This window comes from Geotrypetes seraphini, chromosome 6 (genome assembly GCF_902459505.1).
Source record: "Geotrypetes seraphini chromosome 6, aGeoSer1.1, whole genome shotgun sequence".
Lineage (NCBI taxonomy): Eukaryota > Metazoa > Chordata > Amphibia > Gymnophiona > Dermophiidae > Geotrypetes > Geotrypetes seraphini.
In genome coordinates this window covers 248,461,390-248,475,442 of record NC_047089.1, presented here as the reverse complement: position 1 = coordinate 248,475,442, position 14,053 = coordinate 248,461,390, and the positions used below count along the sequence as shown (strand labels likewise).

Below are 14,053 nucleotides of genomic sequence, written 5' to 3'. Positions count from 1 at the left end.
GGCCCTATGCTTTAAAACAAACTTTCTTTGGTAGTGCATGAGGAGCTTTCTTTTAAAAAGTTTAAAAGGACTTTTGGAGAACTCTTGAGGAAGGCACCGAGTGCTGAGACACAGACTGTGTTAAGATCATCTAGACCAGTGTATTGCAAACTGTATGCTGCAGCACACTAGTGTGCCCCAAGATGTCACGAGGAGGAGAGGCACTAGTTTACTGCTTATAGGATGTGCCTCTCGTGGTGAGAGGCATGTTCAGTAGTCAGCCGGCGCCTGCACCTACACCTCTCCTCCTCGCCAGTGCCTCTGCTCCTTCTCTTCACCTCTCCTTCTGCAGTAACACACCCCGGCGGAAATAGGAGGCTCAGAGCCGCAGCTGGAGGACATCTGCATATGCGCGAACGTCGATGTGATGACATCACACAGGCGCATGACATCAACATGTCGATGTCCACAATTTTCCAGGTGCCCTCCATCCTCAGCCCTGAGATTAGTGTGCCAGCAGCTTAGGAAGTTTGCGACACATTGATCTAGACTAGAGTGCCATTTATACCACCCTTTTTTGTCTTCTGGTTTCCTCTGACATGGATATTTTTGGCCCTCCTTTTGTTTTGATGAAATTACTAGTACCACAAGCCTATACTTACATGAATCTCAAACTTCCAGCCACTAACTGCCTCATCCGTAAGGATCTTTGTAAAAGATATCGTTAGCCCATCTCGAAAAAATCTCTGGCATGCTTCACTTTTAATATCAAGGCCTATACAGGAAAAAATAATTTGGGTCAATTTAGAGAAAGGTGGGCTAAAAAAATTATCAAACATTTACCCATCAAATCTATACTTCACAATTAAAAATCTTACATTTGATTTTGTGACAGTTTTTTTTCTAAATGTAGACTATACATCAATATAATTATTCAAATATACAACCTTATATAGGAATTTTAAGTGTGTAGCTGCATGCTGATCCACGCAATGAACAACTTACTTTAGGTGTTATCAGCTAAAATTTGGACTGCTTTAATGTTACAATGCAAAATTTATTTGCTCTGAAGCATGTACCAGTAATAGTTCATATATTTAGATGCAACATCCGCATTTTATCACATTTTAATTATTAGGGCTTCAGTTCTTGGGTGTTTATGAATCATAAATTTAGTATACTATTTTTTTTTTTTTTTAAATCAGCCTTTTTATATCACAGGTGCTTTCCTGGAATCAAATATGCATGTTTCTGCCACATAGGAGATGTAAGCACAGAAAAAGGCACAAAAACTGAACGCAAGCCAAGGGGAATAAAACAATACCAGAAGTAGTGTTTTTCCATTATTTTGCATCGGAGGCATTTTATGTGTGTTTATCAGTTCAAAATTAAAATTAGAAATCATATATTAACACTTTGTTTAGAAACCAAATTGAACATATATGTTCCAAGCTACAGCAACATTTGTTTATACAATGTATCAACATAATAACCCTTCAAGCACCACCGCTGAACCAATCTCCAGGACTTAGCTTAGCATATGCTGCAATAGTTGGTTTCTTTGGAGATGGTTATCCACCCTCCTTAGAGCAAATAGCCTTTGCTCATGAGGGCGTCCAAAGCAGTCTGGATTTTCTAGGGGAACTTGACCCTGAGACAAGAGACCCACCTGCTCGTCCCTTTGCAGGCGCACTAAGTCCCCGTACTATTAGGTGTTAGAAGGGATAGGCCTGGATTTACTAAGGTGACAGCATTATTTCTAGGACAGTGCTGAGAATAAGACTGCCTTGAAAACTTCTGAAAGGTTACTCAGAATTTCATATTCTGCTCTTAACACTGATTTTTAGCATTATACCTGCTTTATTTCTCCCTATTTCATACTTTTAAAGATTTCTGTCCTCTGCTATATCATATTGTCTCTTCCTCCTCATAGGAAAAAGGGTAAGACTACTTAAATCCTGAAATCAGGAGTAAGGATATGCACTGATTTCATGAGTCATCTGGTTCATAGTAAATTCCCTGACCCAGGGGATCTGAGATAGCCCCACGAAACACTGACAACAACAGTGACAGGCATGCAAATCAGCTTCATGCATATTCATTAGGGCTAGCCTGAAAACCTGATTAGCCTGGTGGTCCTCCAGGACAGGGTTGGGGACCACTGCAGTAGACCACCCCACTAACATATCTGCTGATGAAAAAAACAGTTCTTATAAATTGCTTTCTATAAAAATCAGAACATTCTAATTCAATACAAGGTTTTATCCCAGGACAAGAAAAGAGGAGACTGAGAGGAGACATGATCAAAACATTCAAGATAATGAAGGGAATAGACTTAATAGATAAAGACAGGTTGTTCACCCTCTCCAAGGTAGAGAGAACAAGAGGGCACTCTCTGAAGTTAAAAGGGGATAGATTCTGTACGAACGTAAGGAAGTTCTTCTTCACCCAGAGAGTGGTGGAGAACTGGAATGCTCTTCCGGAGTCTGTTATAAGGAAAAACACGCTCCAGGGATTCAAGACAAGTTCCTGCCGAATCGGAACGAACGCAGGTAGGGCTGGTCTCGATTAGGGCACAGGTCTTTGACCTGGGGGCCTCCACGTGAGCAGACTGCTGGGCGTGATGGACCACTGGTCTGACCCAGCAGCGGCAATTCTTATGTTCTTAAGAAGGCAGCATATTATCACATGTGGGTGACTTCATCCATGGAGCCCCGATGCAGACAACTGCACAAGCAATCTTGCTTGAAGAACTTTAGAAAGTTCGCAACTGACTGCACTGCACAAGTGCCTTCCCGCCCAATGCAGGGTGCACGTCTTCTCAGTTTCTGTTTTTCTGCTGAGTTAAGAAGTCGCCTTTTCAACTGCTCTTCGTTTTGGGGGGGGAGGGGGGTTTGCCTTGCCGCTCACGTGTATTTTTCCTTTACTAATTCTATTTTTTTACTTTTATTCTTTCGGTTTAAAAAAAACAAATAAACCACAAAACTGAGTTTTTACTTCCCTCACAGGTTCTTGTTGGCGGGGCCTAGTTTCATCGCCTCAGCTTCGGATTAAATTTTGGCTGCAGCGATTCTCTCGTCTATGTCCTGTTTTTTTTTGGGGGGGGGAATATTCACCTGTCTTCAAGAACAATAGAGGACTATATCGCAAGTCATTATGGCATCGAGTTCATTCGTGCCGACTCTATTGCAACCACCTGAAGTTTCGCCTAATTTCACAAGGGTTGCATCTCAATCTTAGCTCCTCATTAGGCGAGATGCGACATTTTGAATACTAGCAGACAAGCCTTACAGGTATGTGTCTTACATCTGACATCAGCATCGACCAAATCAAAGGTGTCGATGGTAACTCTGGATGTTGATGTCGAAGGTGTCGATGGTGTCAATGGTACCTCTGGATGTCAATAATATTGAAGGTATCGATGGTATCGAGGCTGTCGGTGGTACCTATGGTATCAACGGTACCGAAGAATGTTCATCTTTACTACAAGTGCTCCTGATCATGATGACGACACCATTGTGACGAGCATTCAAGTCTCAAATATCGGGCTGCTGATGCTGCAGGTACCTCTAACAATCCTGAGTACCTGCTTATTACCTACATTAAAATAAAATAAATATTATATATCTATTTTCTCTTTGAGTTTTCAGATACCAGATTACATTGCCATTCCTCCTATTCTATTTTCATTTGACTATTAATGGCCTTCTCAAAAAAAAAAAAAAAAAAAAAAGCACAAGATGAATAAGCTCTGTCTTTCTACTGCTTGCACATTTCTGATTCAATATGGAACTTATCATGTGTGTACAATCAGTAACGTCCAAATCCTCGTCTGGCAGATGTTGGATTGTCTCTGCTGCTAAGGCTGCACTTGGAAATCTACAATGACTGTAGAAGCTATAGATTGCACTTCAACTATTTCCTCATATGAGTAAATTACGGCGTTGGGAGGTCACTTCCAGTGTTTTTTCTATTCTTACGACAAGCTTGGTGCCATTTTTTAGTTAGAGTTTGGAAACCTGTTTCACAGGCTCTCTCATGTGGACTCCTTTGGTACAAGTCCAGTCTCAGCGTTGTTCTTTACCAAGTGCGGGTGGGCTTCGACGCCACTAACTGTCATCAAGCCATGTTTCTCGACATCATACCAGTCTCTGGTAGTAGCATCTACCCTGAAGTACTCCAGGGTGTGAAGGTAGACCCACAGACATATACAGAACCTCCCATCTGTGTACAGCCTGTTGGAGGAACTCTATGCTTCTTCAACCATGGTCAGTCTAGAAGAGGTATGCAGGCAGATTGATAGGCTTAAAACTGATAAATTCCCGGGACCGGAAGGCATCAATCCGAGGGTAATCAAGGAACTGAAAAGGTGCTATAGCTGAACTGCTCTAACTAATAGCCAATCTGTCGATCAAATCAGGAAGAATTCCAGAAAACTGGAAAGTGGCGAATGCTACGTCGATCTTCAAGAAAGGTTCGAGGAGAGATCCAGGAAACTACAGGCTGGTGAGTCTGAACTCGGTGCCAGGAAAGATGGTAGAGGCACAAATAAAGGACCGCATCATTGATCACCTTGACAGATACAATCTGATGAGGACCAGCCAGCACGGCTTCAGCAAAGGAAGATCTTGCTTGACGAACTTGTTACACTTCTTCGAGGGGGTAAAAGGCAGATAGACAAGGGTGACCCAGTTGACATTGTATATTTGGATTTTCAGAAGGCGTTCGACAAGGCTCCGCATGAACAACTACTTCGAAAAATTGAGAGCCATGGAATAGAGGGTGAAATATTCACGTGGATTAAAAACTGGCTGGCGGATAGGATCAGAGAGTGGGGGTAAATGGACAATACTCGGACTGGAAAAGTGTCACGAGTGTGGTGCCGCAAGGTTCAGTGCTTGGACCCGTGCTCTCAACATATTTATAAACGACCTGGAAATTGGTATGACGAGTGAGGTGATTAAATTTGCAGACTATACAAAGTTATTCAGAGTAGTGAAGACACAGAAGGATTGGGAAAAGACCTGCAACGTGACAAATACAATCAAGATATGGGCTGCGACATGGCAAATGAGGTTTAACATGGGTAAGTGTAAGGTGATGCATGTCAGTAACAAAAATCTTATACATGAATACAGAATATTCAGTGCAGTACTCGGAGAGACCACCCAGGAAAGAGACTTGGGAGTACTGGATGACAAGTCAGTAATGCAGTCCATGCAATGCGTGGCAGCAGCGGCGAAAAGGGCGAACAGAATGCTAGGAATGATTAAGAAGGGGATCACAAACAGATCAGAGAAGGTTATCATGCCGCTGTACCGGGTCTCCACCTGGAATACTGCATCCAGCACTGGTCACCGTACATGAAGGAGGATGGAAAAATTATGTTCTTACCTGTTAATTTTCTTTCCTTCAGACGCAGCAGATGAATCCAGAGACCAATGGGATAGCCCACATCTACCAGCAGGCGGAGATAGAGAAACTGAATAACAGGTGGTCCTATTGGCTGGCATTCCTCCTGTAGCTCCAGTATAGCTTCTTGCCCCAGCATCCATAACCATCAATAGGTATAGCATGTAAAAAAACGTATTTCCCATAACAAAAATCAAAAGGCAATAATACAGAATACAACCATAAACAACAACAAACTACGAAAGTTGCACAAGAAAAAACCGACAGACAATATCCAGAAAGGGTGGGGCTCTGGATTATCTGCTGCGTCTAAAGGAAATAAAATTAACAGGTAAGAACATAATTTTTCCTTCCTTAGCAACAGCAGCAGAGACCAATGGGATGTAGCAAAGCAATCCTCAATCTGGGTGGGAAGCAAACACCATCTCCGCAACAATCGAAGCATGAAACGCATCCACCGAATGCGCCCTCTCATCCAACTGGTAATGCTAAGAGAAAGCACACATGGAAGACCAAGTAGACGTGAGACAAAACTCCTCCAAGAAAAAATCTCCGGACTGAGCCCAAGAAAGAGCCATCGATCTGGCGGAATGGACATGAAGCACTTTCGCCAACCACTTCCCTGCCATCAAGCAAGCGTAAAGAATGTCATCCAGGGCCCAAAGAATGAAGGAGGCCAGGGACGCCGCCAGACGTGTGAGGCGTCCCTTGAAGAACACAAAAAAGAGATAGAAACAACTAAAAGTCGCTAGTAACCTAGCTCGTGAAGAACGCTACGCACACTCAAAAAATGCAGTAAATAAAAGCATGTCTCCCCATTTCTCCTCACAGGAGGAAGGAAGGAAAAGTGAGAGTGCCATAAAAGAAAAGCGGACACCTCCCTAAAAAGAAATGGTGGTACCGTCTGAACCGCCACCCCAGAAACGTAAACAGAAATAGGAATCCTCACTAAACAAGGCCTGCAACGCAGAAAACCGCCGAGCTAAAGCCATGGCCACAAGAAACCCCATGTGCAACGGCACAGCCCTCTAGAGTCTCAAAAGACAGGTATGAAATGAAGCCTTTGGTAAACTGCAAAGAAGTACCCTAAGACCGTACTCCGGACAGCACTTTCTAAGAGGTGGAAGAATATACCGTACGCCGTTTAGGAACTGAACTACATGAAGCCGAGAAGGAAGCGAAGAGCAATCAACTTAGCCCTTGTAACAAGCTAAGAATGGCCCTTGAAGCTGAAATGAATTGAACGCTAAGCCCTTGGCAATACTCGTGTTCCAAAAAAGAAACTCTGGAAGGGTGCAAATGTCGAGAAGTACCCAAGAAAGGAAAAACCTTCAAAAGGAAACAGAAGCCCCCGGTGAAGACGTCTGTATCGACCGGATAAGAGAAGAAACCTGTCTCGCAGGACCAGTACACGTCAGCCATGACGTTTCAAAGCTAGGTCGCAACCCCAAAGTAGTACGAATATCCAAGTTGATTGGACCCTATGTGAGCAAATCCGGAGACACCAGGAAACTCAACAGTCCGGCTGTCGAAAGACACAACAGATCCGCATAGCAAGGACGGCGCAGCCAATCCAGAGATGCTACAAATACTGTGCCCTGAAAGCGAGCTCGAGATGACAAATCCAAGCCATCATCAGCCAGGGGAAAACATGTAAAAAGAGAAATCAGAGGCGAGAAGGAAGAAACGCTGCTACCCCCACTGACCCTGGGGTCTCCTTTTTTTTTTTTTTTTAACAATGAAGGGAAAGAAGAAAAAAAATTGGAGACCCACTCAGACCCTCTATCAATGGAGGGAGGGTGAGGCAGGGACCTGGAGGGGCCCAGGTGTAACCCCTAAAGCCGGCACCGTTCAGCCGGACCCCCTGTCTCACTGAAGAGGAAACCTCAACAGGAGAAATGGAAACCCAGCTCACTGAAGAGAAAATCTCAACAGGAGAAACAGAAATGTCAGATCACTGAAGAGACAATCTCAACAGGAGAAAACAATGTTCCAGCCACAGCCAGAATCCAGGAGCTAGTTGAATAGCGATCATCCCCTGCTGGGAGATAGAGAATACTGGAGCTACAGGAGGAGTGCCAGCCAATAGGACCACCTGTTATTCAGTTTCTCTATCTCCGCCTGCTGGTAGATGTGGGCTATCCCATTGGTCTCTGGATTCATCTGCTGCTGTTGCTAAGGAAACAGTACTACTCAAAAGGGTCCAAAGAGAGACTAAAATGGTTAAGGGGCTGGAGGAGTTGCCGTACAGTGAGAGATTAGAGAAACTGGGCCTCTTCTCCCTTGAAAAGAGGAGACTGAGAGGGGACATGATCAAAGCATTCAAGATAATGAAGGGAATAGACAGTAGATAAAGACAGGTTGTTCACCCTTTCCAAGGTAGGGAGAACAAGAGGGCACTTTCTAAAGTTAAAATGGGATAGATTCCGTACAAATGTAAGGAAGTTCTTCTTCACCCAGAGTGGTAGAAAACTGGAACACTATTCTGGAGGCTGTTATAGGGTAAAACACCCTCCAGGGATTCAAGAAAAGTTAGGCGAGTTCCTACTGAACCAGAACATACGCAGCTAAGGTTAGACTCAGTTAGGGCACTGGTCTTTGACCTCTGTTCAGTATACAACCTGTCGGAGGAACACTCTGCTTCTTCAACCACTGTTTTCAGGCATAATATAGCAGAGCCTCCCATCAGTGTACAACATGTCAGAGGAACTCTCTGCTTCTTCAACCACTATTTTCAGGCATGAAAGCAGAGCCTCTCATCAGTATACCACCTGTTAAAGGAACTCTCTACTTCTTCAGCATCATACTTCCATTGTACCGCTACCATCTTCAAATAACTGGCCAGAGTGGAAGTGGTTGTGGCTCACTGTGTAAAAGCCCTCTGCTTATCTTTCAGAGGTTATGGGTTCAGCTCCCAACGCATCTTACTATAGCAAAGTCTCTATCGGAGGTACTCCAAGTTCTTCAACATCATACTACCACCAATGTCTTCAAGCAGCAAGCTGTTTGAGAGCTGGTTATAGCAAAACTATGTTGACCTATGGAGTTTTACATTTCTAATTTCACTTCATCCAGTAATAAAAATTCAGCTATCCTGTTTTACATCTTTACTGCGATATCAGCTTGCCATTACACCATCAATATTGTTGGGCAACGGCCAGTCAGATGGGCTTCCGCCACATCAAAGTTAGACTACCACTATATCACCAATGTTAGCTTGTGCATCAAGATTGGTCTGTGCTTCTTTTCAACAAGAATGTTTCTCTACACTGTGGCAGTGTTTCCATCCATGTTCCACCTGTTTATCACTTTCAAAACGTGTACCAGATGCCACTTTTTTAACTACCTTACCTGCACCTCTAGGTGCCGTTTATGTTCTTCAATTAGACCTGCTCCCTACTTTGGGCATGATATGGCGGGTACTAACTAGGGTGGAGAGCCTGTCAGCTAGTTCTCTGCCATTTTTTAAACCCTGCAACAGATATTGCTATCATGCAGGATCAACTGGGTTTTCTTTCGTCATGCCTTCCACTGTATCACCCATGTTAGCCTGTGTTTCCTACAGGCATTCCATTACCTCAAAATTTTTTTCTCCTATATCCTCTTCTCCTGGTTCTCATATCCCTGAGGTTTGGGAGTGGCTCTAGGGGAGGTGGAGGCCACTACATCTTTTTAGGATGTTTTTTCCCTCATTTCTATGGTTGAACACCAGGGGTTACTTCCCTTTTCTTTGTTCACAAATAGAACACAGGTTTCTACTGTGTAACTTCTGCTTCCCTATTTGATTGACTGCTTTTCTCTTTCGATCTCAGGGTTTATTTCTTTCTTCTGAACCCGGCATGCTCTTCATTCAGGGTGTGCTCTTACCAGCACAAGAGACTCTCTTCACTCAGAGTGTTTCATTACTCAGCATTGTTAGAACATTCTATTTACATTTGGTCTTTTCTGGCTCAATGTTTCTACTCTCCACATAGAAAACGTAGCCTTCAGAGTCCATATGATACTCTTTGCAAGGCTTCCTCTACGGTTCAGCGAGTTGTTGTTCTTCAATCAATCCTATTCCAGGATTCCTCACTCGATTCTTGCTGAGCTCATCGGCATGCTCTTTGCATCAAAGTCTCTAATTCTCTCAGATGATATAGTCCGTACAGACCTCCAACTACGCATAGGCAAACTAGCCAAGTTGAGCGCAGTTTTCTGTTTTTACTAACAGCCTTGAATAGTTTGGAATAAGACATTTCTTCACAGCAGGTTTTTCTCAAAACTGTTTTTCATTTCAGGGAGTGAAATTTTTTTCTGTTGCACACACTCAAAAAAAACACCCCACAACATTTTTCATCTTTATGACTGAACTCTAGATTCAGCAATTCTCCATTTCATTTCCTCTATATGGGAGACTCCGCAAATAGATTTCCTTGCATCTTTTCCTCGCTGATCAACTACTCTCTTTTCACTGCTGGCTCATGTGCCTTATCTCCTAGAGAGGGATGCTGTTCTCCTGAACTAGATAAACAAGTTCCAGATGATGTCCAGTTTTCCTCTTCTTTTTCAAACGCTTGTCCAATTCAAGTGGGAAATTACCACCATGAATCAGGTAGCTCCTCAGTGGCTCAGACAAACTTGTTTTCTTTATTTCTCAACTTAGTTGATACCAATACCTCTGATTCTCTTTCCATCTTTTCTTACGCAGAGTTCAGATTCGATCTGCATTCCATCTTCAGCTTAGCTCCTGACTGATTGGTATTTCTCGGGCTAGTCATTATTCAGCTAGTCATCATTACTCTCACCCTAGTTCATTGATATTAACAGCTTACAAAACATCAGCCATTTCGCAGTGTTCCTAGCAACAATTAGGTTCTGAAATCCTCTCTGTATTTTTCTCCAATTTTGACCTCTCTCCTCCATTTGTTGGATTCTGGTCTCACACTCACCTCTATGTGTCCGTCTTAGTACTATTACTGTCTTTCATCAGCCAGTAGATAGTACAGTGTTCCCCCGCGAATTTGCAGACTCAGTTATTCGCAGTATTTTCTGCCTGCCTCTTCCAGTCAGAAAATACAGGGAATGAGTCTGCGAATCAGCCTTCTGCACAGCCGATTCCTCCTCTTCCCCCCCCCCCCCCCCCCCGAAGCATACCAGCTATGATTTACTGCCGGCGCCACAGCTGCCCTCTCCTGCCTTTTTATAGATTTGCGGTTTTTCAAAATTCACAGGTGTTCCTGGAACAGAGCCCCCGTGAATTTTGGGGGAGTACTGGCTTATCCTTTCATTCCTAGCTTATGAAAAGTTTTTTCAAAGTGCAACCACCTCTCAGTGGTATGGGATCTTAATATGGTTCCTGTACACTTACAGCAGTTGAGTTTGAATCTATGCCTTCTAGGTTTTCCTGCTTTCCTGCTTCTTTTTCTCATCTCTCTATCACTTCTGCCAGACAAGTGACTGGACTTGAACCATAAGTAAAGAATTCACTTTTTTCAGCGTTCCTTCCACGGCGACATTGTGCTTCGCACTCATTCAAAGTTATTCGTCATAGCTGTCACTAAATCTAAACTTCTTTTCATGGATTATCATTGATTTCTACTCCAATCAATCGATTGTGCTATTAGTATTTTTTCCAAGTCTTCTTCTTATCTAGGAGAATTGACTCTTCACACTATAGCCTGCAAACGAGAATTACATTATTGTTTTTCTATCCCGCCAATACCGTTCAGTTCTAGGCGGTTTACAAAAAAAGACCTGGTCTGGGCATTCCCAGGGAGCTTACAAAGTTGATAGATAGAATGATCATACAAGAGCTGGCTGCTTCTTTGCAGAAGACTGAATCATATAGATCATATCTCCAACTTTGTGTCTCTTTCGACATTAACAAGTTGAGACATCCTGTTTCCAGGGATTTGATACTCAACAAGTTGGATCCTTTTTTTGCTCTACTCGGGTTGGACTGCACTTAGAAGTCAAGTCCCAGCTTTTCAGTGGTTCGAGTTTGGCAGTTTTAGTATTTTTCTCTCAATCTATTTCAAGTGTCAGAATGAAGCTGCTATTTCTCTCCTCGGTTCATATCTTCACCTTTCATTACTGTCTGGAACTTTTGTTCAGACACGATGAGCCCTTCGGCCTCTCAATATTTCACATTTAAATTTCTGCAAGGCTAACACTCCCACCATCCCATTCTAGTCAGCTTGGAGGAAACCCACATCTGAGAATATGCTGCCTTCTTGTCCTGGGATAAAGCACAGTTACTTACCATTAACAGGTTATCCAGGGACAGCAGGCAGATATTCTCACAACCCACCCTCCTCCCCTGGTTGGCTTCTTAGCTGGCTATCTAAACTGTAGAGACACGTGCCCTACATTGGGCAGGAAGGCACTCGCGCATGCATGATGCGGTCAGTCACGAACTTTCTCAAGTTCTTCAAGCAAGATTGCTTGTGCATCTGTCCATATCGGGGCTCCGTGGACGACGTCACCCACATATGAGAATATCTGCCTGCTACACCTGTTACGGTAAGTAACTGTGCTAAATGGACATGCAATGTCCAATATATATGACCTGCAGTTAAAACTCGGGTACAGGAATAGTTAACTCACCTTTTTTACTAAGGTCAATAGCAGCTTCTAGAAGAACTTCTAATTCCCCTTTAGGCAAAACTGGAACAACCCAACGGGGTCTATAAAAATAGAACATATTTAGTAAAAATCAATTTTAAAAATCTCTTTTCAATCTATCCCACCTTCCCATCATCTAACAGTTCTGCTCCCTTTTTATGTGCTATGAAATATATGTAGAAAATGATGAACATATTTAATCACAAACATCTAAGTTAGATGAAATCCCAAGACTACAAAAATGATCTAATATCTGAAATAACCATCCACACCATTTTTCCCCATGTTGGACAACAGATGTATGGGCTAACAAAGATATCTAACTATCTCTTGCAGAAATGTAAGTGTAATATTTTCCACATTTTTAACTATACAGGACAGAAGCTACAGTTTAACAAATACAAGGCAAGATAGCCAATTTTAAAAATATAAACACATTTCTAAACTGAAAAGATGTTTCACCTGCAAGTTTTATTTTTGTTTCATTGATTAGTGTATTTTTGTACCATACTTATACTTTGTAAACTTATGGACATTCAGAAAATTCCTAACCTTGACCTGGGAGCCCACATACAGTCTGTTTTTCACAATATTTACAATTACTTTGACTAAGAAATTAGTTTCTGTCAAGGGGCATTATTATTAAGCTAATACACTTAACTATTGGGTTTCCCACTGTGGATATCCTGAAAATCTCAGGTTGTATTTGGGAAACCTGTTCTAAAGGGTGATAGAAGCTGATAACAAGAGGCTACATGAAATAGTTGGCCACATAATTTACACCAATTGTCCAATAAACTTCCCTGAAGTTTCCATTGTGCAAGATCATTCAATCTGACTGGTAAAAGAAATGAAACTATCAGATAAAGTTGCAGCTACATAAAAACTCATTTAATAATGATTGATTCTATATTTTATTATTTTGGAAGAATAGGTTCTTACTCTTGTTAATCTTCTTTCTGTAAGTCCCTTACTAAATCAATATGAAAAGTGTATGGTGCGGTGGTTGGATCTACAGCCGCAGCACCTTGGGGTTGTGGGTTCAAACCCCATACTGCTCCTTGTGACCCTGGGCAATTCACTCAGTCCTTCATATCCCCAGGTACGTTAGATAGATTGTGAGCCCACCGGGACATATAGGGAAAATACTTGAGTACCTGATTGGAAAACCTGATTGGAAAACCTGCTTAGATAAAAACCTCGATAGAGTATATTTTTAAAAAACACCTAATACTGACACTTAATACACCTCAACCCGCAAACCGGGACTTGGAGAAAGTCACACATTCTTTTCTCCATGCTCCTCCCACTTAGCTGAGGAGTAGAGAGACCCCTGTAGTGCAGTAAGTATAAAAAGGAACAATATTCTGTACAATTGTCATTTTATAAATAAAATAATACAGAGCAAGGATCAAAAAAACCCTGTCTCCCCTCCCCTTTCACATATATCCCCTCTACTATCAAGAAAACTGAATAGGCCAAATTATTACAGAATGCTACACAGAAATATCATCCTAACAGAATACCGTAGTCACACTTAGCAGGAATAGTGTTAGGGGAGTGCAACTAGGGCAACTGCCCCCTGGTCAAAGAGAGCCCTAAGCCAGCTGGAAGCTAAAGAAGCACTGCCTGGGTTTTGCAGTCCCCAGTTATGTGTAACACCAGCTCTAGCAAGATACATATTTCAAATCTGATATATTCTAATCACAAAATAGAAATAAATTTTTTTTTCTACCTTTTGTGGTCTCTGGTTTCTGCTTTCATCTTCTTTTCACTCTCTTCCTTCCAGCGTCTACCCTCTCTATCTCTTCAATCCAGCATCTGCCCCTTCCATCCACTGTCTGCCCTCTCCCCCTTCCATATGGTATCTGTCTTCTTTCTATGCCCCTCTCCCCTTTCCATCCACCTGTGCCCCCTCTCTCCTTTTTACATGATTCATTCCAGCTTCACTGCTCTCTTCATTTTAATCTTTCCTACACCAGATTTAGCATCTTTTTACAATCTCCCTATAACCACACAAACACTTGAAAAAAGCCATCACTTAGATGTGGTAGCC

The 14,053-nt window shown here is 42.5% G+C and overlaps 1 protein-coding gene across 4 annotated transcripts in view; it reads right to left on the bottom strand.

The window, feature by feature from the left end:
- The window catches only part of USP9X (ubiquitin specific peptidase 9 X-linked), a 589,740-nt gene that overhangs the window by 486,462 nt on the left and 89,225 nt on the right, over positions 1 to 14,053 (bottom strand). For all 4 annotated transcript variants that reach the window (XM_033949377.1, XM_033949378.1, XM_033949379.1 and 1 more), the window contains 2 exons: positions 11,980 to 12,059; positions 642 to 754 (listed from right to left, as the gene is read on the bottom strand). In XM_033949377.1, the coding sequence (XP_033805268.1) occupies positions 642 to 754; positions 11,980 to 12,059 (193 nt within the window). The remainder of the gene's footprint in view (positions 1 to 641; positions 755 to 11,979; positions 12,060 to 14,053) is intronic.